The sequence below is a fragment of the Lissotriton vulgaris genome, chromosome 10 (assembly GCF_964263255.1).
Source record: "Lissotriton vulgaris chromosome 10, aLisVul1.2, whole genome shotgun sequence".
NCBI lineage: Eukaryota > Metazoa > Chordata > Amphibia > Caudata > Salamandridae > Lissotriton > Lissotriton vulgaris.
This window is the reverse complement of record NC_141698.1, coordinates 548,250,303-548,277,023: the sequence shown is the minus strand read 5'-3', so window position 1 is coordinate 548,277,023 and position 26,721 is coordinate 548,250,303. Positions and strand designations below refer to the sequence as shown.

Here is a 26,721-nt window from a genome sequence, read left to right as displayed (position 1 = left end):
TACATGAGGCAAAAGTGACAATAGTGAGCAACCAAAATACAAGAGGTAGCAAACGGTACGTGACAGGAGGAAAAAGTGATGTGTGCAGGTTACAAAGCATACAAAGTAAAAGTAGAGGTATAATAATGCAATAAATGGCACACTCAAACACAAGAACAAACGTTACGTAGGCAATGGTGGCACTTGTGCAAGTATATAAAGCAAACAAAATGTGAGAGGTAGCAAACAGTGTGTTGAAAAATGGCTGTTTTTTATTTCTTCTGGCAACTCTACTTTTTATTATTTCTTTTCATGAAATACATTCTCACACTATTGTAGTAAATGTAAAATACAAATGTAAGAGAAAGGCTGAGTTGGGGCCCAGGGGGTACTGGAACTATAAAAAAAAACATAAGCCTCAGTAACCAGTTTTCAAAAGGTATGTAAATATGCAAATGGCCGTTAACGACCTGTGAAACTCAGGGATGCCGGGCTGTGCTGGAGATAAGACTGCAGACACAGCCCAGCGGAGGTCACTGCAGCTCGAGCTGAGACACACTACGGGGGAGGAGGGGGGGCTGAATCCCTGTAGTCAGATGGGCCCCGGGCAGAAGTGTGATCGGGAATGCGCGACCCCCTTTCAATCACTCCGTGGCCCCCCTGGGGGTCGGGCCCCACACTTTGAAGACCCCTGCCTTAGGGTGAACGGGTTACATGAGATCATGACCAGCATATAATGTTTTTAGAATAACAGCATTAATAAAAGTGTGTTCACAGCATGTGGTCTCAGATGCAGTAAGTATTGGCTGGCTTCCTAACACAACAAGGTTTTAAAAACAGATTAAAGTTTATGAATTTCAACATTCAACAAAGCCAGACGGTGCAAAGCCAGCTTCCCACACCTCGCCAGAAGTCAAAAGTTTCAATTTCAACCAAGTTTCTTGTTGATGCCGTAATTTTAACATTCCTCACATTGTTTTGTTTCACCAGTCATACATGTAAATCCTTTGTTATCCTTGTGCTTTTAAAAGAACGGAAGCAAAGTCTAATTACTTTACTGTGGCTGTCGTTTCCAGAAAAAAGCCACTACTTTATAGTCCTGCATTGCGGACGAGCAGAAGAAGGAGGGAAATCAAGGCTCCGAGGAAGTTCCATGGAAGGGAGGGCGATGTCAGATTGCCCACCTTGCCAATCCGAGACTGGGTGGCACCCCTCTACAATAATCACCACCCCCAACGACATGTCAGAGGGCTCAGTGCACGCAGAGAGGCTTTGTGCTCAGAAAGTCACTCTATGTGTCCAAGAGATGTCCTGCTACACCAAGGTGGGAAGGTGCCCTCTCTATTGTAAGTTGATACACTTTGCAAATGTGAAATGATCTTTACATACTCATGCCTCTAAACCAGTGTTTGAAATGGAAAAATGGAAGTGCGAGTAACCTTTACCAGTGTACCTACTTGCTTCTGTAAAGTGCCAGTTCTCTCCAATTCAAACAATTGCACTTCTTCTGAGAAGTGTAGGTACACTCCCTCTCAAAATATTGACTTGCCACCGGGTCATTTAAAGCACTGCCAACGCACCCCTCTTTGAGGGTGACACACTGAGGGAGGGAGTTTAGTATCTGCTAACCTCCTTACTTCATCGAACAGCTAACCCAGTCGGCCCTACGGGCCCCAGTCTTCCTGTTGCTTCAGCGATCTGCCCTACACCCCGAGGCTCTGACATAAAACATAGCCCTCTGGGAAGTCTGCCTACAAACAGCTTTACAGACAGCGATAAGAGGGGGGCATGCGGAGGCCTGGTCTCAAATCAATACTATTTTATAAAACACAACTTAGCTAGACTTGATGTATGTTCAGATGAACACAAAGTCTGAATGAAGAGCTTTGTGATGAATACTGAGCCAGGTAAAATGGGCTTTGCTTTAAGGGTGCAATTAAACAAAGGTTTTTCAGGAGCATAAACTGCCCATTGTTAATGTTTCTGGTCAGGAGAGTTCCTGATCTGTGCCATAATGTTGAGGGTTACTGTACACACACTTTCTGTACACTGAACAAAGGCATGTTGAGCACTTACCTATTTTTTTTTAAATCCACACCGACTTTCACCTCGTCCTGCAGCCCACATGCTGATCTTCTGCTTTATGAACTTCTACCGCCATCTAGTGAAAACATCCAGTATTGCGTAAAATAATGTGTTTATCGCTCTATGTTCTCTTCAATAAGTGGGTTGACTGCAGAAGCGGAGGGAGGCGCGCGCGCTTTGCGCGTAACCGAAAGCTGGTGGCCGGCAACAGCCTTTGGAAAACACTTTCAAAAGCCACTGACTATATGTCTCGCAGAGCAGCGCATGCGCTGACTCAGCGAGACCTAAATACACAAGGAGTGCACTACCCGACCACAAAAGTTTTTTAAAACTTTTTTACGGAGCTTTAAATAGCGCCAACTTCACCCGGTAGTGGGTATCAGAGCGCTTTGTATAGCACCAGTTGCATTACATGAGGACATATTCATTTTTGTTAGGCACGGGGAGATTAAGTGATTTGCCTAGAATCACAGGATGTTCAGTGTCATTGCCGAGACACAAACCCGGTTCCCCAGATTCGAGGTCGACTGCCCTAGCTGTTAGGCCAACTCCTCTCCCCTCAAGAGGAAGGGAGTATTGGACCTTGACACACCTTAAAACACAACAGCATAGTTCATATGGTTGAAAAGGCCAAGTAGAAAGCGATAGTGGACATAGAAGTTTGACTAAATGATGAAAAATCATTTGACGCGGTTTCTCATTAAAACTACACAAATTTGGATTCAGGACCAACTTTATATCCACGGAGATAACAGGTTATCATGCTCCCACCTCGAGGGTCTCATACATGGGAAATTATCAAGTTCATTTTGATTAGGGATAAATATCAAGGGAGTCCTAACCGCCCCTATCCCACCTACCGTGCGCTCACCATTGAACCCTTTGCAGCGTCGACTATGCAGATGAATAAATAAAGTGTATACCATTTTGGCAGGACGTACAAAATGTCAATTTTATTAATGACAATGTTCTGCTAACATCAACTACAACAGAAACGTCCACAAACTGACTCCAGTCGCATCTTACCACATATGAAAGCGTAACAGGCTTTGAGATAAAGCTCTCAAAATGGAAATAGTGAGCGAGAGATTAACTCCCACAGCAGCACAGGAGTAAAAGTTTCAGACACCCTTTAAATACGATAGCCAGTGCTTCAAACATTTGGGAGTTTGCTTTACTCCAGATCTGTCAGACCTCTATTGGGCTAGTTACCAATTTGATTTAGCTCTACTGTAGCTAACGAAGACAGTAACATCTCTTCCTTACTTGGTTAGAAAAAATAAACCCAGTAACGATGAATGCTTGACCCGACTCCCATCTTTTTCAGGCTCTCCTGATCTTGGTTAGTAAAGAATTGTTTGTGGAACTCAAGAAAAATGACATCTTTATCTGGCAGGACAATAGAGCGCTTTATGGCAACCTAAACTTGTTTGAGGATTGGAACTTCTTGACGTACTATAGGACTGTGAAGCTGAATGTCCTTTCAAATGGTCCCTTGAGAAACTGGACACACTGACAGGCAGATTGTGGGTAGAACCATCTGGAATTTACAATGGAAACCAAAGAGAGAACACCGAATGTCTATATTAGTACCCCTACAAACATCACAATGACAATTTAAGATAATCTCACAAGATATTATAATCTGACTACCTTACCCTCCCCCACATACCCCCATTCATTATAACCCAGCTTTCACAGTGGCAGGCTTTCTCAGACACATTCCGTATAACTGAAGTCTTATCATTCGAAACATGTAAACAACTGGATCCTGTGAGAAGGTGGCCTGATATGCAGTGCTCACTATTCTAGTGAACACTATGTATCAGTCCAGCAACCCTTATTGATGATTGGTTGTAAGTCAACCTTATAGACCAGCTATCCTAGTAACGTGGATACGAGCAGTCTAAGGCTAAAGACTCGAGAGGGCGTGTTAAGCCAGCTGTTATACCACACATATACCCCTTGAATACCCAGTGAAAGGACTCCACACAAGTGTTATGAAAATAAACAAGATATTTATTAAGAATCACAACAGCCCTGTACTCTTTATGAGGACAGGGTACTAAGCACAAAACAAAACTCTTACGAAAATACTTAAGTTAGCACAGTATAAGGGACTCGGGTGCAGAGTGTGCACTCTCACGCGTGATGCGGGACAAAGTCTATGGTAGCTAGTAATGACAAAGTTAGTGTTCTCGGGCGAACCCGACCTGGTAGGGAGAAAACGAAAGTGGATCCTGACCCTTGGATAGTGAGGCTATGCTGGGGCACCGAAATGCCGAAGTTACCTAGCCCAGGGGCTGCAGCTGCATAGGACTCAAAAGACGTCGGGAATCCTCGTTGCCGGACCAGGAGCCTGGAAGAAAGAAGTTGCTGGCAGGCGACCAGTGAAGAAAGTTCGATGGATCCAAGCCTGGATCGAAGGAAGATGACACCTGAAAGCAGAGGGGACCAAGTTCGAGACTACTAGTCAGTAGTCAGTGGGCACCAGGAGGGCACCGGATGGTAGCCACCTCGACTAGGTGAGTGGGTGACGCTGTGCTCGCAGATCTCACGGACCAGGAGGCGTTGTCGGCGACCAGGATGGAGGAGCGAGCTGTCCCACGAAGATTGAAGCTGTCGGCGTCGCTGGACCCAGGATTGGGCAACAAAGCCTTGGCAAATTCAAGCCCACGCGGTGGACTCAAAATGGCGTCTGGAGTGGACCAGGAGGGTCCGGGGTGCCTCTCTTGAAGAAGGAAGCAAGGGCCAGTCTGGAACAACCAGACCAGCAGCAGTGATGTCGTCGTGCGTCGTGAAGAAGGCCACAAGCCAGCCGGCTAGTAGCCACACAGCGCGGTGAGCACGCAAAAGCAGAAGGGCCCCACGCAGATCGTGGAGATGCTGGAGGGCTGATCTTCGGTGCTGGAGCTGCTCAGGGTTGGGGCTTCTCGGACCCCAAAGCACTCACCAGTGGAAGACTCGGTGGGCTTGTTACAAAGAAGTCGTGCAGTCTTGGCGATCGTCGGTCCCTCGAGGTCTCGTCGCACTCACAGTTCTCAGCTTTGCTGTAGAGGTGAGTAGAGGTCAGAGGTGCCAGGGAAGCCGGGTCTCGTCGAGCTGGGTCGTCGGATTCGTGATGAAGGACTTGCAGCAGACCGCAGTGTTCTTAGGATGGTGCCTGCGGATGCAGGGTGACTACTCCTTAGCCACAAGGGAGAATCTTGAAGAAGGAAATCTTGATGTCTTTCGCAGAAAGTCGTGTCTTGATTCCAAAGATGATCTAATTTGAACAGGGGGCCTGCTCCCATCTTTATACTAAAAAAGGGGGCTGACCCGGTGACTAGGTCCTGCCTATGGGTGGGACTAGGAGGGGGGTGGTTACACCCCTCTCCCATGCCGGACTTCCCCAGGCCAGGGGCTGGTGTGCCCCTGGAACTGGTTCAGACTGGCCTATGCGTAGTGAGCACCGGGGTGCCACTCAGCAGTCACCTTCCTGAAAAGCCCTGCCTACCCAGGATACACAAAACCATGTCTGGGACGGTGCTAGCACCGCCCCTGACAGGAAACCCTTTGTCCAGGCTCCCCTCGCTGGAAGGACTCCCAGCTGCAGGGGGTCAGACTCGTGACTGTGGTGGCAGCATCCATTTTGTGGAGCTGAGGCTTCGTTTAACTTTAACCGGGGTTCACAGTTACATACATGTCGTGTCCCTCTAGAAGGGTGGAATGCTAACCCCGTCGCCAGAATTGGCGAGGGGTTAGTATTCCAATTCGTATGACACCTTACTCGACATGTTTTTATAAAGCAATACCAAAGATAGCATTTAACCGCGAGGATTATAATGCACTTAAGAGTATATGGTATGCGATATCATGGAACAGCTATTAGGACTTGGTTCCGCAAGCTGCAGACAGGCTCAGCTCACGCCAGAGCACCATCTCACACGATTCCAAGCACTCTGCCTTCAGGATTGTCAAGGCCTGCCATAGGAGTGACTGATAGGAATCTGTGTGTCCATTTTAGGGTTAGATATAGGTATACTATATCTACAGCAAAGGGTGATTACACGACTTTGCCCCAGCTGTCATGCAGCCAGTTGTGTCAAATTTAGGAGGCCAGCCAGGGGTGGCATAATACATGCTTCAGCCCCTGGCAGCCCTGGGTACACCCATGCCCTGAGTTACAGGGTCTGATAGGGTGGCCCAGTACCAATTGGAAATGCACCTAGGGTACATGGAATCCATTTTACAGAGAGAGCAGTAGGCCTGGGGTCCTGATTGGCAGGGCCCCAGGTCGACTATGTCAAAAACCAGCTAAAACACAGGGCAAAAAGTTGGGGGCAACCATAGTCAGGAGGTACCTTCCTACAGATCCTATTTCGAAAATAGTCCAAAGCACACCACCTGTTAATGTGGAACTGTTTGTTGCTTGCTAACACCATATTGAAGGAAGGAGCCTCCTCCTGCTTCTGTCTAGCATCCACCTAGGTGGGATTATTCGTTTTAATCCTTCCATAAATGCTTTAATTGCAGGTACTCTAAAAAGAGTTAGATGTTGCCTATTTTTTAAATAGGCTGCAATTGCTGCCAGATGCAGGCGTATGGAAGAATAAGCCAAATTGGACCTTTGTAAGTGTAGAAGGTAACAAATAATATTGTGGATGGAAACATATAGTGGATCAATATGATTGTTCTTACAATATATTGCAAATCTTTTCCACTTAGCCGCATAACATGCTCTGGTAGTGGGTCTTCTAGCCTCTTTAATTATCTTCATACAGTCTGGTGGTAGGTTTAAATAACCAAATTCTAAGACTTCAGGAGCCAGATCGCCAAATTCAGTTGGCTTGGCTCTGGGTGTCTTATTTCTCCATGGTTCTGTGCTAACAGGGATGGCGTGAGCCGTAACATTTGATGTGGAACCAGTGAGAGATCTAGTAGTGTGGTGAACCAAGGTTGACGTGCCCATGTGGGAGCCACTAGTATTAGTTTGAGAGACTGTTGTCTGAGCTTGCGTACTACTAGTGGAATGAGTGGGAGAGGCGGAAAAGCGTACGCAAATCTGCCTGACCAGTTCATCCATATCGCATTCCCCTCCGACCGTGGGTGTGGAAACCTGGCGGCGAAGGTTGGGCATTTTGCATTCTCATGGGTGGCAAACAGATCTATCTGTGGATGCCCCCACATTTGGAAGAATGGTTGAAGAACTTGTGGGTGTAGCTCCCATTCGTGAATCTGTTGTGACTGACGACTCAACAGATATGCTATCTCATTGTGAATTCCTGGAAGGTGTTCTACTGTCAGGTGTATGTTTTGAGGAATGGCCCATCTCCAAATGTTCTGTGCAAGCTGGGACAGTTGCAGAGAGTGTGTCCCCCCCTGTTTTTGTACATAATACATAGCTGTCATATTGTCCGTCCGGATTAGAACAGCTTTGTTTTTTACTTGTACCTGAAACGTTTTGAGTGCCAGGAAACTTGCTAGCAGCTCTAGATGTTTGATATGGAACTGTCTTTGTTGGTTGTTCCATTGGCCATGTGTGGTATAATGAAAGAGATGGGCTCCCCATCCTGTGAGGGATGCATCTGTCGTGAGCACTATCTGTGGAACAGGATCTAGGAACGGCCGTCCCTTTGTCAAGCTTTTGGTGTTCCACCATTGCAGAGAGCGATTTGTACGGCTGTCTACCAACACCAGGTCTGTGAGCTGACCTTGAGCCTGATTCCACTGTTGTGCTAGACATTCTTGCAATGGGCGCATTTGCAGTCTGGCGTGAGGAACTATGAATATGCAAGACGCCTATTAACCTCATGAACACTCTGGCTTGGAGATAGTGCTTATGTTGAAAAAGGGAGACTAAGGTCTGAATGCTCTGTATCCTGGCTTGACTGGGATACGCTAGAGCTGTAGATGTGTCTATGGTAGCGCCTAGATATTTATGAACGTGCGAAGGCTCTAGGTGCGACTTGATGTAGTTTATTGTAAACCCTAAGTCGTGCAATGTTTGAATTGTTTGTTTTGTGTGTTGTACACACTGGTTGAACGATTTTACTTTTATGAGCCAATCGTCTAGGTAAGGGAAGACATGTATCTATTGTCTTCTGAGATGTGCTGGTACTACTGATAAGCACTTTGTAAACACTCGTGGTGCTGTTGTGATCCCGAATGGAAGGACTTTGAACTGATAGTGCTGTCCTTGTATGACAAACCTTAGATACTTCCTCTGCGCAGGATGTATAGGAATGTGAAAGTAGGCGTCCTTTAGGTCTAGTGTTGAAAGAAAGTCCCCCAGTTGTAATAGTCGGAGTACTTGTTGTAAAGTGATCATGTGAAAATGATCCGATTGTATGTAATGGTTGAGGGGCCTGAGATCGAGAATTGGTCTTAATGTCCCGTCCTTTTCGGGAATTAGGAAGTACAGGGAGTAAACTCCTGTTCCCCTTTCCTCTAAAGGAACTAATTGAATAGCATCTTTTTGTAGAAGTGCTAGAACTTCTTGTTGAAGCAGAGTAGTGTGTTCTGTGGACATTGGACGCTGCCTGGGTGGTATGTTTGGGAGGGTTGCCGTGAGTTCTAGGCACCTGTCTGTTGTGATGGAATTCCAGACAGGTAGGAACTGTGATAATCTGCCCCCCACAGGAGTGGAATGCTGTAGGGGAGGCAGAGGGAAGTCACTGTTAGGGAGTGGAAGAGGAGCGGTTATTGTTGCCACTGTATCCTCCTCTAAAATAGCCTTTGTTAGAGGAGGTCTGTGTGTGTGTCTTAAAAGATGATGTTGTATCTGCGCCGGTCTGCTTGGAGCCTCCTCGATAAAAGGAGCGGCGAAAAGAACTTCTAGTCTGCGTGGATTGTAATGCACCCATAGACTTAGCTGTGTCCGTGTCTTTCTTCATCTTTTCTAGTGTGTTGTCTACTTCCGGCCGAACAACTGGTTTTGATTGAAGGGCTGGTTTACTTCTTGTTTAAAACCTGAAATGCGTAACCACGCATGCCGTCTCAGAATGACACTAGTATTGACTGCTCTGGATGCTGTGTCAGCTACATCTAGTGCACATTTAATTGAGGCATTGGATATTAATTTGCCTGCTTGTAAGGGCTCGGCTGCCTGATCCTTATATTGATCTGGGAGGTGCTCCATTAATTTTTCTAGCTGATCGTAGTGAGCCCTGTTATAACGTGAGAGCAAGGCTTGTATGTTTGCTATGCGCCATATATTTGTGGCCTGCGCAGCAATCCGTTTCCCTGACGCATCAATGATTTTACATTCTTTGTCAGGCCGGGGCGTATCACCAGAGGTTTGGGAATTTGCTCTTTTACGTGCATTAGACACTACCAAAGAGTCTAGTGGCAGATGTCCTTTAATATAGACTGGGTCAGATGGTGCTGGTCTATACTTTTTCGCTATTCTGGGGTTTAACACTCTACATCGTACCGGGTCTTTAAATATGTCTGGAGCATGTTTAATGACTCCTTTGATCATAGGAAGTATTTGTGTAGCCCTTTGTGACTGCTCAAAAGTGTCTGGTAAAAAATCCTCCTCAATGGCATCAGAGTGCATTGAGACCCCATGGTAAAGGTCAGCTCTATTTAAAAGATGATTAAACCCAATACTATCTTCTGGAGGGGAAGGTTTTGTTGGGTAGTACTGAGGATCAGGAATGTCTGACACGTTATGTGGTGGAAAATTGTACATATCGTCATCCTTCGGATATTCTGGATTGACATTCTCATCTAAAGGGTATGCATATGGCTCTGGTACGTCATTCCCCACACCAAGATCATACTCAGTGTGGTGTGATGATGCAGGACATTGAACAGGAGAAGTTATAGATTCAATATAAGGAGGGATTGGAGAGGAAGAAGATGAAGGAGAGTAAGGGTGCATTGGAGAAGTTGCACAATCCTTCTTCTTGGCAGGAACCACAGGTGGAAGTGGTGTGTCTGCTGGTCTTTTCTTGTGAGGAATTGCTTCCACATGTCCAGTCTTTGGATTATTATAGACCTTTTTTTGTTTAGGATCTGGTCTAAACAGTTCTTCCTCATGTACAATCTTTTTCGGCGTCGATTTCTTCGGTGCCGGTAGAGGTCGTTTAGTGTTTTTTGCTTTAGGAGGAGTTACCGAGTCCTGTGGCAAAATCTTCGGTGCCGAAGGTGGTTTTGGCTTGGTAGGCTTGTCAGAGGGTTTAGGCGTGTTTGTATCAGGCCTTGGAGTCTTCGGTACCGATTTAGGCCTGGAGACAGGTTTTTTTGGGCCTGCAGCGCAGTAATCTGTCTTTCCATCCTTATTTTTGAGACCGGAAAGTTTCGGAGTCGAAGTTTTCGAGTCCGGTACAGTCTTTGGCTTCGGCACTGATGGTTCGGAAGGGTCTTTGTCTTTGGGCACCGAAGGGTGTTTTGGCTTCGGTGTCGAAGAGTCCTTCGGTGTCGAAGGATGTTTTGGTGCCAATGGAGGAGGTGGAATTGGCACATGTAGCTTTTTCTGTGCCGAAGCACCAGAAGGCATAGTCTTTTTCCTCGGAGCCGAGCCCGAAGGCGGGGCGTCGGAGGGTAATTTTCGGTCTCGACTGGGCCCCATGGGCGGAGTGCCGACCGCTGCCTTTGTTTTGGTTAGTGTATGTTGTGCAGGGGCAGAGGTACTCACGGGTTGTCGAGATGGAATCAAATCATCTGAGTCCTCTGCCCCGATATAACCTGGAGATCAGGCGAGTCTTCCTCGGCGACATCTTCGAGTGGATCTTCTTCTTCTCCGGAGTCGTCTTCTCCGACGATCTCCCCCTCAAAGATGGCCTCCGGTGCTGGCGCTGATCTCCTCATTTCGTGTCGACAGGCCCTCCGATCCCGAATGGTCTATTTCGATCAGAAGGAGGCACAGGCTGTGCAAATTGACTCGTCGTGTTCCGGCGATAGACAGAGGTTGCAAACCTCGTGATGGTCGCTATGAGGGAATTTCGCTCAACATACCGGGCATCTCTTGAATGGAGTTCTTTCCATGAGGCGTAGGCCGCACGGCGCCGATAGGCCCAACGGCCCGCGTCGACGCACCGGAAAGTAATTGGTGATGTCGAAAAGTCTATTCAATGTCGAAAATAGTTTTTATAAAGTTTCACGCTTCGAAGTTGCTGAAAAGTCTTTTCTTGCCGGAGCGGAAAACTTTCATCCCAACCCAGTGGCGGAAAAAAACAATCTGAGGATGGAGTTGATGACCATGCGCAGTATTGTCCAAGGGAAGAGTCACCTATCTCGTGACTACAAAGACTTCTTCCAACAAGACAACAACCTGCAATCATCCGAGCCCAACACCAGGTGGCGATCTATTGCTAAGTGTACGATCTGCAGCTCATATGCCTCAAACAAATATGTATTTTTCAGTTCTAACAACAGTCTGTGGCTGACTCAATCTCGCTTACATTATCTGAATCTAGAAGAATGTCTTTGCTTAAAAAATATGGAACAGAGTGTTGGGACACAAAGATCAAGTTAAAGACATACATAATCATACCATGCAATTCAAATTGGTTCTATGCCAGGTTCCATGCAGGTCATTTAAGAAAATACATTAAATATGTGTCTTTGGGTTGTGAAACCAAGAGGTATTTTACAAAACTAGGGATTTGCACAGTAAGTAAAGAGTTGCAAGGAATTTTGTGGAAGGTCTTATTTTACATTTAACATGAAGCGGCTGTTGCTGGACAAGGATCCCTCATCCTTTGCTGAAGCAACACTATGTTAACAAGAGCTGGCATCATAGGTATATATACAGCCTTTCGTCATGATAGCAATGCTAAATTCTCCAAGACTGTAGGGTGTTGAGGGGCATTCTGTGCCTCCAATCCCTTCTCTCCTTGACAGTGGTACACTTGAATATAAGGAAGTTAACTGTCATTATTTTCCATTATTTCCCCTTTTTCTGCGGGATGACACACACAGCCATGGACTAAAAGCCATATTGAGGCCTCACATTGGTTATATGCTCGTCCTTTTTTAGTCTCTGGAAGCTTAAAAGGGGATATTTATTAAGTGATAAGTGTATAAAAGATGAGAGTTCTGTAGAGGTTGCAAACAATTATTGACGCTGGGGTAACAAAACTCTCTTCCCTAGGTTGAAGATCAGGGTACAGAATGCTGTTTGTGGGGTCTTCTTTTCCATTGTCAATGATGGTGATTATGACAAAGATGGTAACCGTGGAATCATTGATGGTCCATTATCCACTGGTATTCATCAACAACCCTTTGGTCAATAAGGCAGTAGCTGACAATGTTTTGAGGTGGATGAAGCCCTAGTAGACAAGTGTGTCATTGACAAGACAGTCAAAATTCAAAATTCAAAGAAAACTTTATTCGGATTGCAAAAAATCCATAAAAGTCACATATTACATAAAAATACATCTTTAAGATAATTTACACAATTTCCATAAAATAGTTAAAAAGCTGCAATTGGTTTTCAAATATTAGTGTAAACAATCAAAATCAGATTATTAAAGTGAGTTCCAATGTGCAGTCCAATTAGCTAAAGTGCTATTGCAAGGGAGGCATTTTAGGCGCGTGAGCATTTCAGGGAGATTCCATAGATTTCCGTGCATGAAAGATGACTTTCAAAAATGAGCTTGCACGAAAAATCAGTTCATCATTTTCTAATTTTAAAAGCATGAGATATGATTGAGTTAGGGAAACTGGTCTTTGTTTTTTAAAATATGGGGCTAAAAACCACTTGATATATTTCATAAAAAATTTACAATGAAAGAAGAAATGTAGGTCATTTTGTCTGCTGTGTCCATCGCAAGGGCAGGGGCTTAGCTCGTGTCCAAAGTTCATCGTGCTGTGGCCCATGGGAAAGCAGAGTGAGTATTTTATAGATCCAGCTCTTAGGCGAAATAATAGCGACCTTTCCCAGTTGGTCATAGGGAGTCTTAGATTGACGATGACTTTACTGCCTTATGTTTGACTGTTAACCAGTGCACGGTTGTCGAGGATTATTTTATGCATTAAGTCAGTGGCACTCTCCAAGGTGTCAAATTTAAGAATTCAAAACATTTTTTTCAGGTTGAGCATGAAACTAGTTCTTGCCTTGAGGCTGTTTTGATAGCCTTTTCAATTATGAAACAATCAATTTTCTGTATTTTCACTTGTGTATCTTCTGAGGAGGGCTGTCAGAGTGTTGTTGTTCATGAATTCACCCCCTGTAAAGAGGGCATGCTTGTGGGGATCGCCAAGGCCTCAACCAGGATTGGCCTTTGCCAAAAAGATCTGGCAGATACCACGCTCCTTAACAGTGTGTAATTGCTGGAGGTCGTACGCTCACTTCTTATATGAATAATCTACATACATTTTCATAAGGGAATAGATGGCAAAGAACCTTAAACAAGATGTTTTCCTTTTGGCTAGTTCAGTACTACTGCCGGAAAGTCAATATTGCCAGTCTAAAATATAAAGGACACAACAACTCAAAAGGGAAGATTGGAACTGGGCTTAGTGATAACTTCCAGGGAAAAAGGTGCTCAGAGGACGAACCAGCTGGTGGTATTCTAGGTGGAAAGCCTCTCCGCTGCTTGGGGCCCAAAGGTGCGCCAAGGGAATCAGTAGGGAACCGAAGAGCCAGAGCATAGCTGTGCGGAACTCTTCGATTTGCAACAGTATGGCTGAAGGCCAAGATATTCAGGTTGTGTCAGAAAGCAATGAGGAATCATCCAACTTCAAGAGTGTGATCGAGACTGTTGACCATATGCCTTCTCAGGGGAGTGGGAGTAGCTTGAAGGAGTGGAACTCTACTTCAACTTCTTGTGCTTACCTGAAGACTAGGAGAGAGACGAAGACCGGCCTCTGGAGCAACTATGTTGAATCCAGGAATAGGACTGAGTTCGAACTTTTGACATGGAATTGGATAGGTCCCGGTGCGGAGTTTTCTTATGCTTGGCGACAAAGTTTCACCTTGCATTCATGTTCGTCAACACACAGTCTCTGCAGGTCTTCGAGCCGTGGGTCGACCTCAGACACCATAGGCACACAGAATGGGGATTTGTCACAGACAACTGTTTGCAACAGTCCCCACAGGGTTTAAAACCTTAAACACTGTATCAAAATTCTGAAAAAAATAGGTAAGTAGTATCAGAGAGATGAGCGGAAGCTCAGGATCCTTGCCTGGAGGTGTGGAAAGAATGGAACTGATGTCTGTGCACGGGGTGCCGCCTAAATAAGACCTGCACATTTTTCCTAAGTGGAAAGGCATTAGTGAAGAGCCTCAAAGCGCCACATTCCAGTTTTCAGAAGTACTGCTGAAAAAGTTTTCGGATTCAGCTTGACGCCTGGGGAACATTTAAAAAGTGAGGAATATGCAGCTAGAATTCTCAGAAATTAAGAATGGAGAAAGAGAAACTTGCATTATTAGGTTACAGTACAGCATCCAACACAGACAGGCTGCAAGGGGTCACTACAGAGTAAGGTTCTGCTTACAGAAGTTAGAATGTTGGAATTTTGCAAAACACATGAAACTTTGTCTTCCGTTGTTTGGATAAGGGACATAAGATCTGGTTTTGTTACAGAAAAAGTCACTTTTTGCTTAATTAACATAGTACATTTTATAAAGGCATATGTACAAATAAGTATTACAAGCAGCACACATGAAGTGAGTGGCAGGCAGGAGAAAGCCCTCATACACATGAAACATCTCCACATTGTAAATGGCATTCCCGCAGGAGATTAAATGAATTGATTCTATTGGGTTGTGTTTGGGGTATTATCAGAATCCCACCATATAATTCAGAGGGGATTAGGAAGTTTCTGCCCTCCAGAGCAAAAAACCTTACTAATCCGGGTTTACAGCTAAGTAATGGACTATTTGGGGGCCGACTTCACCTGGTCAATAAAACAAAAGCTTCAAAAAAAATAATACAAATAGTTTTGATAGGATTTGAGCAACAGCTAAATGAAGTATTTAAGCAGTAAAACATAGCTGGACGAAAGGACTAACACAAAATGCACATTGTCAAAGCCAACTGACCTGACAGACAGAGCTGCTACATCAGCTAGAGAGCAGGGAGAAAAGTCGGTGCTAGCACAGTAAAGGTATCTCAAAAAAGAACAGGCAGCCTCAGCAGTAACATCGTTCAACAGAACACGCCGACATCGTATATCCCCATCTTCCTCTACTAGAAATCCTTCTTCATGAACCTATAAAATGAGATAGAACATAACATTATAGTTAGACAACTTCTTTGTGTTTATCGTTACTGAATCTTCGTGCCTTAAAACTAGACAGTATTATCAATTACATTTGGAGAAAAAACTAGGCTGGGCACTCGTGTCTTTGATAAATAGACGTTCTTAGCTGATGGCTGTGATAAACTTTTCTTATGCTCATTTATGGCCATTTAAAAAAAGAAAACTTTGAATATGAAGTCCAAAAGACTCATCACCAAGACTGTGACAATAATGCAAATGCAACTTACCAGTATGCATCTGTTCTTGGCATGTAGGGCTGCTGACATTCATATCTGTGCATAGATCGCCACCTAGTGTTGGGTCCGGATGATTGCACATTGTTGTCCTGGAAGAGTCTTCGAAGTATCACGAGATAGGTGGCTCCTCCCGTGGACTACAGTGCGCATGGGCATCGCCTCCATCCCCAGATTGTTTTTAGCCATTGGCAGAGATGGAGTGAAGAATGTGAGTGATGACCATGCAATGAGCATATGTGTATGAATAAGTACTGCAGCTGCTACAGGCGCCGGGGAGGAGGGTGGGCGATATGAATGTCAGCAGCCCTACATGCCAAGAACAGATGCATACTGGTAAGTAGCATTTGCAGTTCGAGGCATGTGGGCTGCTGAATTCATATCTGTGCATAGAATACATAGCAGTCCCTCCATTATCTGCGGCCGCCCGTGCCAGCTGCAGCAGTCTGAAAAAGCGTTTTTAGAACAGCCTGACCAACAGCTGCCTGCTGTTTGGAATGCACGTCTACACAGTAGTGTTTAGTGAAAGTGTGTGTGGTAGACCATGTGGCTGCTCTACAGATATCCTCTAAGGGAATGTTACCTAGGAAAGCCATAGAGGCCCCTAACTTCCTAGTGGAGTGGGCCCTCGGTGGGATAGTGAGAGTGCGCTTAGCTTTAGCGTAGCAGATCTGAATGCACTTTACTATCCATCTAGCAATCCCCGCTTTGGAGATAGCGTTTCCTTTGTGTTGTGTGGCAAAAGCAACAAAAAGCTGTTTGGTTTTGCGGAAATCTTTAGTCCTGTCCACATAGTACATCAAGGCCCTTTTCACATCAAGGGTGTGGAGCATGCGCTCCGCCAGCGTCTCTGGGTTTTGGAAAAACACCGGCAATTCAATTGTTTGGTTTATGTGGAATTGTGAGACTACTTTGGGTAAGAATTTAGGGTTAGTGCGGAGCACCACCCTGTTAGCATGTACTTGAAAAAATGGTTCTTGGATGGTGAGTGCCTGTAACTCACTAACCCTCCGTAGCGATGTTATTGCTACTAAGAAAGCCACCTTCCAAGTCAGAAACTGAAGCTCACAAGAGTGCAGTGGCTCAAAAGGAGGACCCATCAGCCTTGTAAGAACCACGTTGAGGTTCCATTCCGGAGCTGGTGGAGTCCTTGGTGGAATGACCCTTTTGAGTCCTTCCAGAAAGGCCTTGATAGCAGGGACCTTAAAGAGTGACAGGTGCTGTCTATTCTGGAGGTATGCTGCCATAGCAGAGAGGTGAATGCGGATGGAAGAGTACGCTAGATTACATCGATACAGGTGAAAAAGGTAACAGATGATGTTTTGAATGGAAGCATCTAGCGGGTCAATGTCGTGGTTCACACAGTAGATGACAAACCTCTTCCATTTAGCCGCATAACAAGCTCTAGTAGTGGGCTTCCTTGCCTCCCGAATGATGTCCATGCAATCGGGAGGAAGATTGAGGTAGCCAAACTCTAGGACTTCAGGAGCCAGATCGCCAGGTTGAGCTGTTGCGGATCTGGGTGCTGAATGTCGCCATGGCTCTGCGTCAGAAGGCTGGGAGTGAGATGAAGCCTTTGATGCGGTACCACGGAGAGTTCCAGAAACGTGGTGTACCATGGTTGTCGAGCCCACGTTGGAGCAACCAGGATGAGCGTCATCGAGTGTTGCCTGAGCTTGCGTGCCACCAGCGGTATCAGAGGTGCTGGGGGAAAAGCGTACGCAAATCTGCCTGACCAGTTCATTCACATCGCATTGCCCTGTGATTGCGGGTGTGGGAACCTGGCGGCGAAGCTTTGGCATTTTGCGTTCTCCTTTGTGGCAAACAGGTCTATCTCTGGATGACCCCACCTTTGGAAGTACGGTTGGAGTACTGATGGATGTATCTCCCACTCGTGCATCTGATGGCTGTGCCTGCTGAGCAGATCCGCCATTTGATTGTCCTTGCCCGGGAGATGCTCTGCCATGAGGAAGATGTTCCTCTGAATGGCCCACTTCCACATGCTCTGAGCCAGATGAGACAGCTGCGGAGAGTGTGTTCCTCCCTGCTTCTGAATGTAGTACATGGCCGTCATGTTGTCCGTCCGGATCAACACGACCTTGTTGCACAGATGTACTTTGAACGCCTTTAAGGCCATGAAGATTGCCATCAGTTCCAACACATTGATGTGCATCTTCCTTTGCTGTAGTGTCCATAGTCCCTGCACCGTGTATTGGAGCACATGCGCCCCCCATCCCTGGAGAGAGGCGTCCGTTGTCAGGATAATCTGTGGCACAGGCTCCTGGAAAGGTCGGCCCTTGCAAAGGTTTTGTGGATTCCACCAATGCAGAGAGTTGTACGCCCGACCGCTCACCAACACTAGGTCTGTCAGTTGCCCGTGAGCCTGAGTCCACTGACGTGCAAGGCACTCCTGAAGCGGACGCATATGTAGTCTCGCGTGCGGGACAATGGAGATGCAGGAGGCCATCATGCCTACCAACTGCATGAACACCCTCGCTGGAAGCGAGTGCTGGGGTCTGAATCGTTGGATCAGCGCCTGGATACTGGCGATTCTCACCGAATTTGGCTGCGCGGTAGGCGCCAGAGTGTTGATTGTCGCGCCCAGATACTGTCGCACGTGGGCGGGCTGGAGATGGGACTTGGGGTAGTTCAGTGAGAAACCCAGATCGTGCAGGAGATGAATGGTGCGTGACACATGGTCTACGCACTGTTGTTCCGTCCTTGCCTGAATGAGCCAGTCGTCCAGGTAAGGAAAAACGTGGACGTTTTGGCGACGGAGATGCGCCGCCACAGTCGCTAGGCACTTCGTAAATACCCTTGGTGCCGTGGTGACCCCGAACGGCAGGACCTTGAACTGGTAATGCTGGTCTAAGATCGTGAATCTGAGATACTTCCTGTGGGAAGGATGTAGGGGGATATGAAAATAGGCATCTTTCAGATCCAGTGTAGCCAGAAAATCCCCCTGCTGAAGCAGGGGAAGCACTTGCTGCAACGTGAGCATATGGAAGTGCTCCGAGAGTATGTACCAGTTTAGAGGCCTGAGGTCCAGGATAGGCCTGAGGGATCCGTCCTTCTTGGGAATCAGGAAATAGAGGGAGTAAACCCCTGTTCCCCGCTCTCGCAATGGAACGAGCTCTATTGCCCCTTTTTGCAGCATAACTAGAACTTCCTGCTGCAACAAGGTCAAATGCTCGCCTGACATAGGACGGCTTCTTGGGGGTATGTCTGGTGGAATGGAAGTAAGCTCTAGACAGTACCCGTACTGGATAAGGGACCTCACCCACCTGTCCGTGGTGATGTTCTTCCACGCCGGCAGGAACTGCTGAAGTCTCCCCCCAACCGGTGTTGAATGGTCGGGGGGCAGTGACAAGACGTCACTGCTTGTTGGTGGTGGCGGACCTGGAGCCATTGTTTCCACGTCCCCTGCCTTTGATATTATTGCCTCTGTAACCACCCCTACCCTTGTTGTTATACGAGGGCTGGGTGTTACCCTTGTAGTATTGTGTGGACTGTGATGCCTGTCCCCGGGAGGTGCCTTTTGAATTTGAACGTCGAAAGGAACCACCCCGAAACTGCTGACTCTGTAAAGCCCCCATTGACTTTGCAGTTTCGGTATCCTTTTTCATCTTTTCTAGGGAGGCATCCACCTCAGGGCCAAACAGATGGTCAGGATTCACTGGTTGACCCAAAATGGTGGTTTGGATATCGGGCTTGAACCCCGAAATTCTAAGCCAGGCATGACGTCTAAGTAGCACACTTGTATTGATGGCTCTGGAAGCTGTATCTGCCACGTCTAGAGCACATTTGATGGATGCATTTGTAATGAGTTTACCCTCCTGAATGAGCATCTCTCCTGCCTCTTTGTATTGGTCAGGCAAGTGTTGCAGAATGGCCTCTAATGTGTCATAATGGGCCCTATCATAACGTGCAAGCAGGGCTTGGGTGTTAGATATTCTCCAGATGTTAGCAGCCTGCGCAGCAATGCGTTTGCCCGAGGCCTCAAAGATCTTGGACTCTTTGTCTGGGGGAGGAGCGTCACCAGTAGTCTGAGAATTCGCCCTCTTCCGAGCGTTGGAAACAACCAAGGAGTCCAATGGCAAGTGTCCCTTGATATAGGTGGGATCCGTGGGCGTTGCCTTATATTTCCTGTCGATGCGAGGGTTGACCACCCGCGCCCGGGTGGGCTCTTTGAAAACCTCCTGTGCATGCTTCAGCACCCCTTTAAGCATGGGTAGCGTCTTGACCTGCTTTTCGGCTACCGAGAAGGTGTCGAATAAGAAGTCCGCATCCACGGGGTCCGAGTGCAGCTCGACATCGTGGTTCGCCGCAGCTCTCTCTAATAAAGCATTGAAGGCCGCCGAGTCCTCTGTCGGGGACGTCTTGGCGGCGAAAAGTTGAGTGTCTAGACCCGACTGCGGTTCTTCTGTGTCGCCTCCTGTGGTCCAAGGCACATGCTCCTCGTCCGGATCCGAGTACGCAGGATAGTTGTACTCGGCATCTTCCTCGTCCGCATCGGCCGCGGGGGAATGCGTCGGCGAGTGTTCCAAGGCCTGTGGGGACACAGGTTCCACCAGAGCCGAAGAGTCCGCAGAGTACTTTTTGTTCTTGAGCGGGATTTTAAAAGGCTCCATTGCCGGCTCCGACGTGATCTTTCGTTTGAGGAGCGACAGTTTCCCGGTGTTGGCGTCGATGATGACCTCACGGCGTTCAGCTACCGCAAGCGGCTGGAGCCGAAGCTTCGAAACCACCAAGGCAGCTTTCGGCGTTAACACCTCACCTGAATGTCCGCCCTGTTTCGGCGCGAAGGCCTTCGGCGCCGACTTCGGTGGAAGGGTGAAGCGAATAGGCGCTTGCTCTTTAGTAGGTTTAGGCGTGAGCGTAGGCACCGTGGGCTCTCGGATCCGCTGTAAGGATTCCCCCACTTTCTTCGCAAAGCTCTCCGAGGGTTGCACCTGCTCGAGCGACCCCTCATCTTCGCGAGCCTTATCGCCGGTAGGCTTCTTCTTCGGGTCCGACGCCCCATGCCGAGGCGCGTCGTCGCCCTGACGCTTCTTCGAAACCGTCTTCGGGACCCCGACCCCTTTCGCCGCCGACGCCTTCGCGTCGGAGGCCTTCGCCTTCGGCGTCGACCTCGAGGGCTTCGGGTCGGCCATCTTGGCGTGGACCTTCAAGTCGGCCATTTTGGTTTTCTTGGAAGTTGACGCCTCCATAACCTTCTTTACCAACGCCACTTTCAGTTTCGGTTTCGCATCCGAGGGTGCGTGACCGGTTGGTTTCACTTTCGTTTTCTTCGACGTAAGTGATGGCTTAGAATTGTCCGTGACCGGGCCCGGAGGCGGGGACGTAGGACTCTCAGGCAGATCTTGGGTAAGGCCCGAAGGCGATCCCTCGACCTGGGCCGTCTGACGGGGAATAACCCCTGAGTCTGATTGGGGATGCTCCTCCTCCGAGCTATCTCCCATCGTGGTACAAGCCTGATCGGCGTCCCCTACCTCGTCGGAGACTTCGTCAAAGTCCGCCTCATCCGCGTCGTAGTTTTCTTCCTCAGACGCGGGGCCAGAGTCCGACTGTCGCACGTCGTCCTCACCCTCGCCAGATTCCTGGAAAATGTCATCTGGTGGGGGCGCCGAAGCCAATAACTGAGCCTGGAGCCGATTAGCCCGGCGAATCTTTAAAGTCTTCTTGCTTCTGAACTTCGAACACGCCATGCAGGTGTCCTCGCGGTGATCCGGCGACAAGCAGGTATTGCACACAGGGTGCACGTCGAGGTGTGAATATTTGGCGTGACACAGCGGACACTTTTTGAATGGAGTCCGCTCCATAGCAAATGTAGTGTAGGCCCGTCCGCGCCGAAGGCACGTGGAAGGGCAGCAAGAGATAGGAGCTGAGAGTCAGAAAGAAACCCGTTCGCAACTATACCGACGCCCAGCCTAAAGACCTTTTGGTCTCGAGTAGAAGTTGACCAACTATCGGTTCCGACAGAGGGAACCGAAACACATCCGAACCCAATGGCGGAAAAAAACAATCTGGGGATGGAGGCGATGCCCATGCGCACTGTAGTCCAGGGGAGGAGCCACCTATCTCGTGATACTTCGAAGACTCTTCCAGGACAACAATGTGCAATCATCCGGACCCAACACTAGGTGGCGATCTATGCACAGATATGAATTCAGCAGCCCACATGCCTCGAACTTGTAGATTTGTAGCCTTCTTGGCAGACGGCCAGTAATCTCCTCCATATCCTGTACAATGTGGTTCATGGGATTAAAGTCATACTTCACTTGACGCCAAGCACACTTGATTATTTGGTTCAGACCTGCAAATCCCTGTGTTTGTTTGGCCTCAGACTGAGTTAAAATTCTGGTAGCTCTTTTTGCGCAGTATGGGGATTTTTCAATGCCCAGACACAAGATTACATGGTGTCATTTTAGTTGATCAGTGAGGATCGGTCTGGTACATGTAATGCCTTAGTAGGATGAATATGGAGTATTCAATTATGATATGGATCTTTGCAAGGCACATTGTGCATGCTTGTGAATGCCATGGGACTTCACTTATTTCTTTCTGTAAGGGAGAGACCTTGACCTGCCTGACTTTGCTGTTGAGTCAGCAACACTTAACCAACTGTATGGCAGATGTTCTGTTGTGTGCTTGAGGTTGTGCTGTTGTCTGTCGAATATGTTCAGTTGGGTCTACAAAGGATAGATATGTAAGGATTGTTATGTGCTGTAGTGCCCCAGCATTTCGCCTTTACGAAAGTGCTCTGGGAATGTGTTAACTAAATGTGGCACTTGACTATTGGGTCTTTGCCAAAATACAAGTACTAATGATTTCCGATTATTTGCAATTTAGAGGCAGAACAATTAATCGAAAACTGTTGAGATAAATGCCCTCTGCGTGGAATGAAATGCAAGAGCCCCACCCCTGTATGCTTTTTCCTTAGTGAAATCAATGATCTGCAAGTCACTGGATGTTCGATATGTGTTAACTAAGGTGTCAGTCAACAGAGCTACATCTGCAGACTGAGCCATCGAAAATGAATCCAAAGTCTGAGTGAAGGTAGTGACTGCCCCCTCATTCCGAGTTATAAAGATGCTGGCAAATGTGGCAGTATGGCTGGCAGCTCAACTGCATAACTTTTATCTGTATCCTATGGGGAGGCTGTCTCCTGGTTCTTCCTATTAAAAGTCAGGCAGTCTCCCATGTCTTGTGTCCCTTGCTTCTCCTCATGTGTGATAGATATGAACGTGTGTAGGACAGGGTGGAGGGGGGGTGAAATGTGTGTGAAAGAGAGAGAATGACGAGTCCACTGGGGAGATCATGTGCATAGGTGCACAAAAAGGTGGAGAAAAGCCGAAGAATCATATGAGATCTGGGAACAAAGGAGGAAGGTGCATTTCTCTCCGAATTAGAGTAAATTATGAAATGTAAAGGAACAGACACCTTTAATTGGCCTAAGCTTCACTCTCTGGTCTCTACAGGTGGGAAAAGTATTGGTCACTACGGGCCAGTAACTCTCACATCAACTCGACCGTGAGAAGACTTTGCATCAGACCAGAGCAGAAACTTTGCCAGAAACTGAATTCCTGCTGAGTAGCAGTCTTACTACTAGGACAGTGGACAAGCCCAGAAAATTCATGTGAGGTGGCCTCTTGAAGAAGAGGCGCAGGACCGTTCTGCATAGAGAAAATCTGCTACAAATCTATTTTTATTTGCTTGCGGTTTAACATAGCATGAACCATACCCAGAAGGGTAGTGGAAAACTATACAAGTGACCTGGAAAGAACAAAGTTGCAAATAGTAGGATACAAATACATATTTTACGAGGATGAACCAGGTATTTGAGATAGGAATATTTAAGCAGTAATGGAGGAAACAGGAGCAGAAATTCACAGGATCAATTGTCTACATCTGAGAATTGAGCACAAGGGGTTAGGCTGGGCAGAACCTTCCGATCAATTTTGAAAGCTCTCAAGTCACAACGTATGGAGTTCCAGATCCTGGATGTGCCTCCATAGAAGGACTGTCTGAGAGGTCTTTATAACAAGATGGTGGGTATGTTGGGAAGGAGGTTGTTTTTTTGTTTTTTTTTAATGTTTATTACTGCAGGAAGAACATCATCATACAAAAAAAAATGTATATACAATTTTTCGTTTAACAACTAAAGCAGGGAATAGACACATATAGTTTCAAAAATGCTTTTTAGGAAACCATAGTTAGAACAATAGATTTAACACTGGCCTCTAAACATAATTACAGTTCAAAACAAAAGAAGGTTCCCCACATTTTTTCTTTCTTTTTCAAGGCATTCGGTCCTCTAAGTCCTGCTAAGGAAAGTTCCATAACATTAATTTCGTTTATCAAGATCCACCATTCCATTACGCTTGGAGGATCTTTTAAGATCCAAGATCTAGCTATAACTAGCCTAGCACATGCATATACAATTGTTAATAGATCCCTATACTGACTATGGTTCTCTTGAATATCAAGTAGGATCAGTTGTGGCGATATCGGCGGAGTATTAATTTTCTTTCTTCAACAGAGCATCCGTTATCCCTTTCCAAAATATAGATAGCTTCGGACATAAAACCAACATATGCTCGATGCCTGCTGCATCCATATCACACTTCGGACATTTAGTACGATCGTTAGTCTGGTTACCACGTGTCCAACTAGCTATTCTCTGTGGAGTATAATATAGCTGAGTAACTGTTCGATATAGCTGGAGCCTTAAATTTGAGGATTGAACTACCCGGTTTATTTGGCATAATGAGGCTGAAATCTGTTTAGGGTTAATGTTGACTCCTAGTCTAGTCGACCATTTAGCCGCTAGATTTCCGCTGTCATCCCGTTTGTTTGCAGTCAAATAACCATAGCTTAGGCTTATAAGTGATTTAACTTTATCTGAATAGAGACATATTAAAGTGTCCGAGTGTGATACTTCTACAATCCTCATCTTACGGAGTAAAAAATCCCTGATTTGGATATATTTAAAATACATATCCTCATTTAATTCAAATGTAAGCCTAAGTATGCCAAAATCTAGAAAACCATTCGGGCCATAAAGGTCTCCCAGAGTAATAATTCCATGCCTAGCCCATATCTTCCCTACACCGTCTGAAAAAATACCAGGTAACCCAGGATTGCCCCACAGTCTAAGCTCGGCATTAAAGTAAGAAATTCTTTCTAGAGTCATAATTTGGCCCCAGATTTTCTTGATATGTCGCGTGGTCTTAAATTTAACTCTTTTGAAGTAGTTAGGATCATGTGCATGAAGTAAGAATTGGTTGCAGTCAGGTCCCAGCATGTAATGGTGGTAGAATAACGAACTATCGTTTTTCAACAAGCTTCGTATACGTAAAGAAAAAGTAGCGAAATAATATAATCTAAAATCAGGAAACATCAAGCCTCCCTTTTCAATAGGTAGCTTCAGTAATTTGATAGATCTGCGTGCTTTTTTATAGCCCCACACAAAATTGCTACAATATGCCTTCTAGTTTCTTAAAGAAAAGTTTGTTAATTTGTAAAGGGATTGATCTAAATAAATAAAAAAGTTTGGGCAAAATCTTCATTTTAATTAAGTTAATACGCCCCACTAGGCTAAGCGGAATCGTGTGCCATTTTTTTAGAAGTGACGTGATTTCCTTTAGCATGGAGTCATAATTCATAGTTATCACCTTGTCTATATTAGCTGCCAACTTAATTCCAAGGTAAGTTGCGCTTTGGCATAGACCCAAAATTGGTTCCGATGGTTTGTGGTTAGCAATAACTTGTGTCTTGCTTACGTTAAGTTTATAGCCAGACACATCTCCGAAATTTTCAGCCTCTTGTATTATCGCCGGAATTGCTGTAGCCAAATCAGTAGTGTATATTGCTATATCATCTGCATAAGCAGTTATCTTCAGATTTTTACCCCCGTGTTGTGTAGGTATGATACTATCCTGAGCTGTTAATGCAGTTAAAAAATGCTCCAAAGATATCGCAAAAAGTAGAGGGGACAGAGGGCAACCTTGCCTTGTTCCCCTCTCTATCAGAAACGTAGGTGACTCCGTTCCCCCATAGCTGATCTTCGCCCGAGGTGCATCATAGAGTGAACGTACCCAATCAAAATAGGGGCCCTCAATACCAATTTTCTTCAAAACCTCCCACAAATACTCCCACCCCACTCGGTCAAATGCCTTTTCTGCATCTAACATCACCATCCCGAGTGGGGTGAGAGTAGTTGAGGCAACATCAAAGGCAGTAATTGCCATATTTACATGGGCTGTGGTATCTCTCCCAGTCACAAAGCCATGTTGCTGGGAGTTAACTAAGACTGGCATTATGGGGGCTAAACGTTTAGCCAAGATTTTGGCAAATATTTTTACGTCTGAGTTGAGCAAAGAAATCGGCTGATAAGAGCCGCATTCTTCCGGGGGGTTATTTTTCTTTAAAAAGAAAGCTATTTTTGCAATTTTCCAAGACATAGGAGCCATTCTAGTCTCAGTTATAGAGTCCATCACTGTTTCCAGAAGAGGGAGTAGTTCCTGTGCGCATACTTTATATAGCTCTATAGGCAAGCTATCCTCACCTGCCGCTTTACCAGAGGGTAGGGCGAGGGTTGCTTCATTTATTTCAGACATTGTTATTTTGGAGTTAAGCTGCTGCACAGCTTGAGTGTCTATAGGTGTAGGCATATACTCGTCAAGATACTGAAGAATTTGCGATAGTATTTAGTAAATTGGTCGAGGATCTGATCTGTTTGTTCATAGTTGCATAGATCTGTGCCTTTAATTTGTTTAATCCTAGTCCTAGCTTTCTTATCAGCAACTTTGTATGCAAGAACTTTGCCAATTCTGTCCCCTCCCTCATATTGAGCCAATTTATATTTATGGATTTTAGCACTGTACCCTTCTCTTAATTACTTTTTGACGGAAGATTGTAATTTTAACAGCTCCATCCTTAATAGTTCAATATTTGATGTTTTTTGAATGACAGCTTCTGCTAGCTGTTGCTCTACCCGCAAATAATTAGAAATAGTTACTTTAGTTTCTCTACAACTTTCAGCATTTTTCCTATAAATATACTGTTGGGCAAAGCCCCTAATGGTGCACTTACAAGCATCCCAAACTGTATTTATCTGAGCAGTGTTGCTATTTAATTCTATATATTCTTTAATATGTTCCTTTAAAAGTAAAACAAATTGTGAGTCACTAAACAAATACCTTGGAAAAGTAAAAAGTCGTGC

The 26,721-nt window shown here is 46.0% G+C and overlaps 1 protein-coding gene across 3 annotated transcripts in view; it reads right to left on the bottom strand.

The window, feature by feature from the left end:
• SLX4 (SLX4 structure-specific endonuclease subunit) overlaps positions 1-26,721 on the bottom strand; it is a 590,413-nt gene that overhangs the window by 174,526 nt on the left and 389,166 nt on the right. For all 3 annotated transcript variants that reach the window (XM_086941400.1, XM_086941399.1, XM_086941398.1), the window contains exon 11: positions 15,041-15,210. In XM_086941400.1, the coding sequence (XP_086797526.1) occupies positions 15,041-15,210 (170 nt within the window). The remainder of the gene's footprint in view (positions 1-15,040; positions 15,211-26,721) is intronic.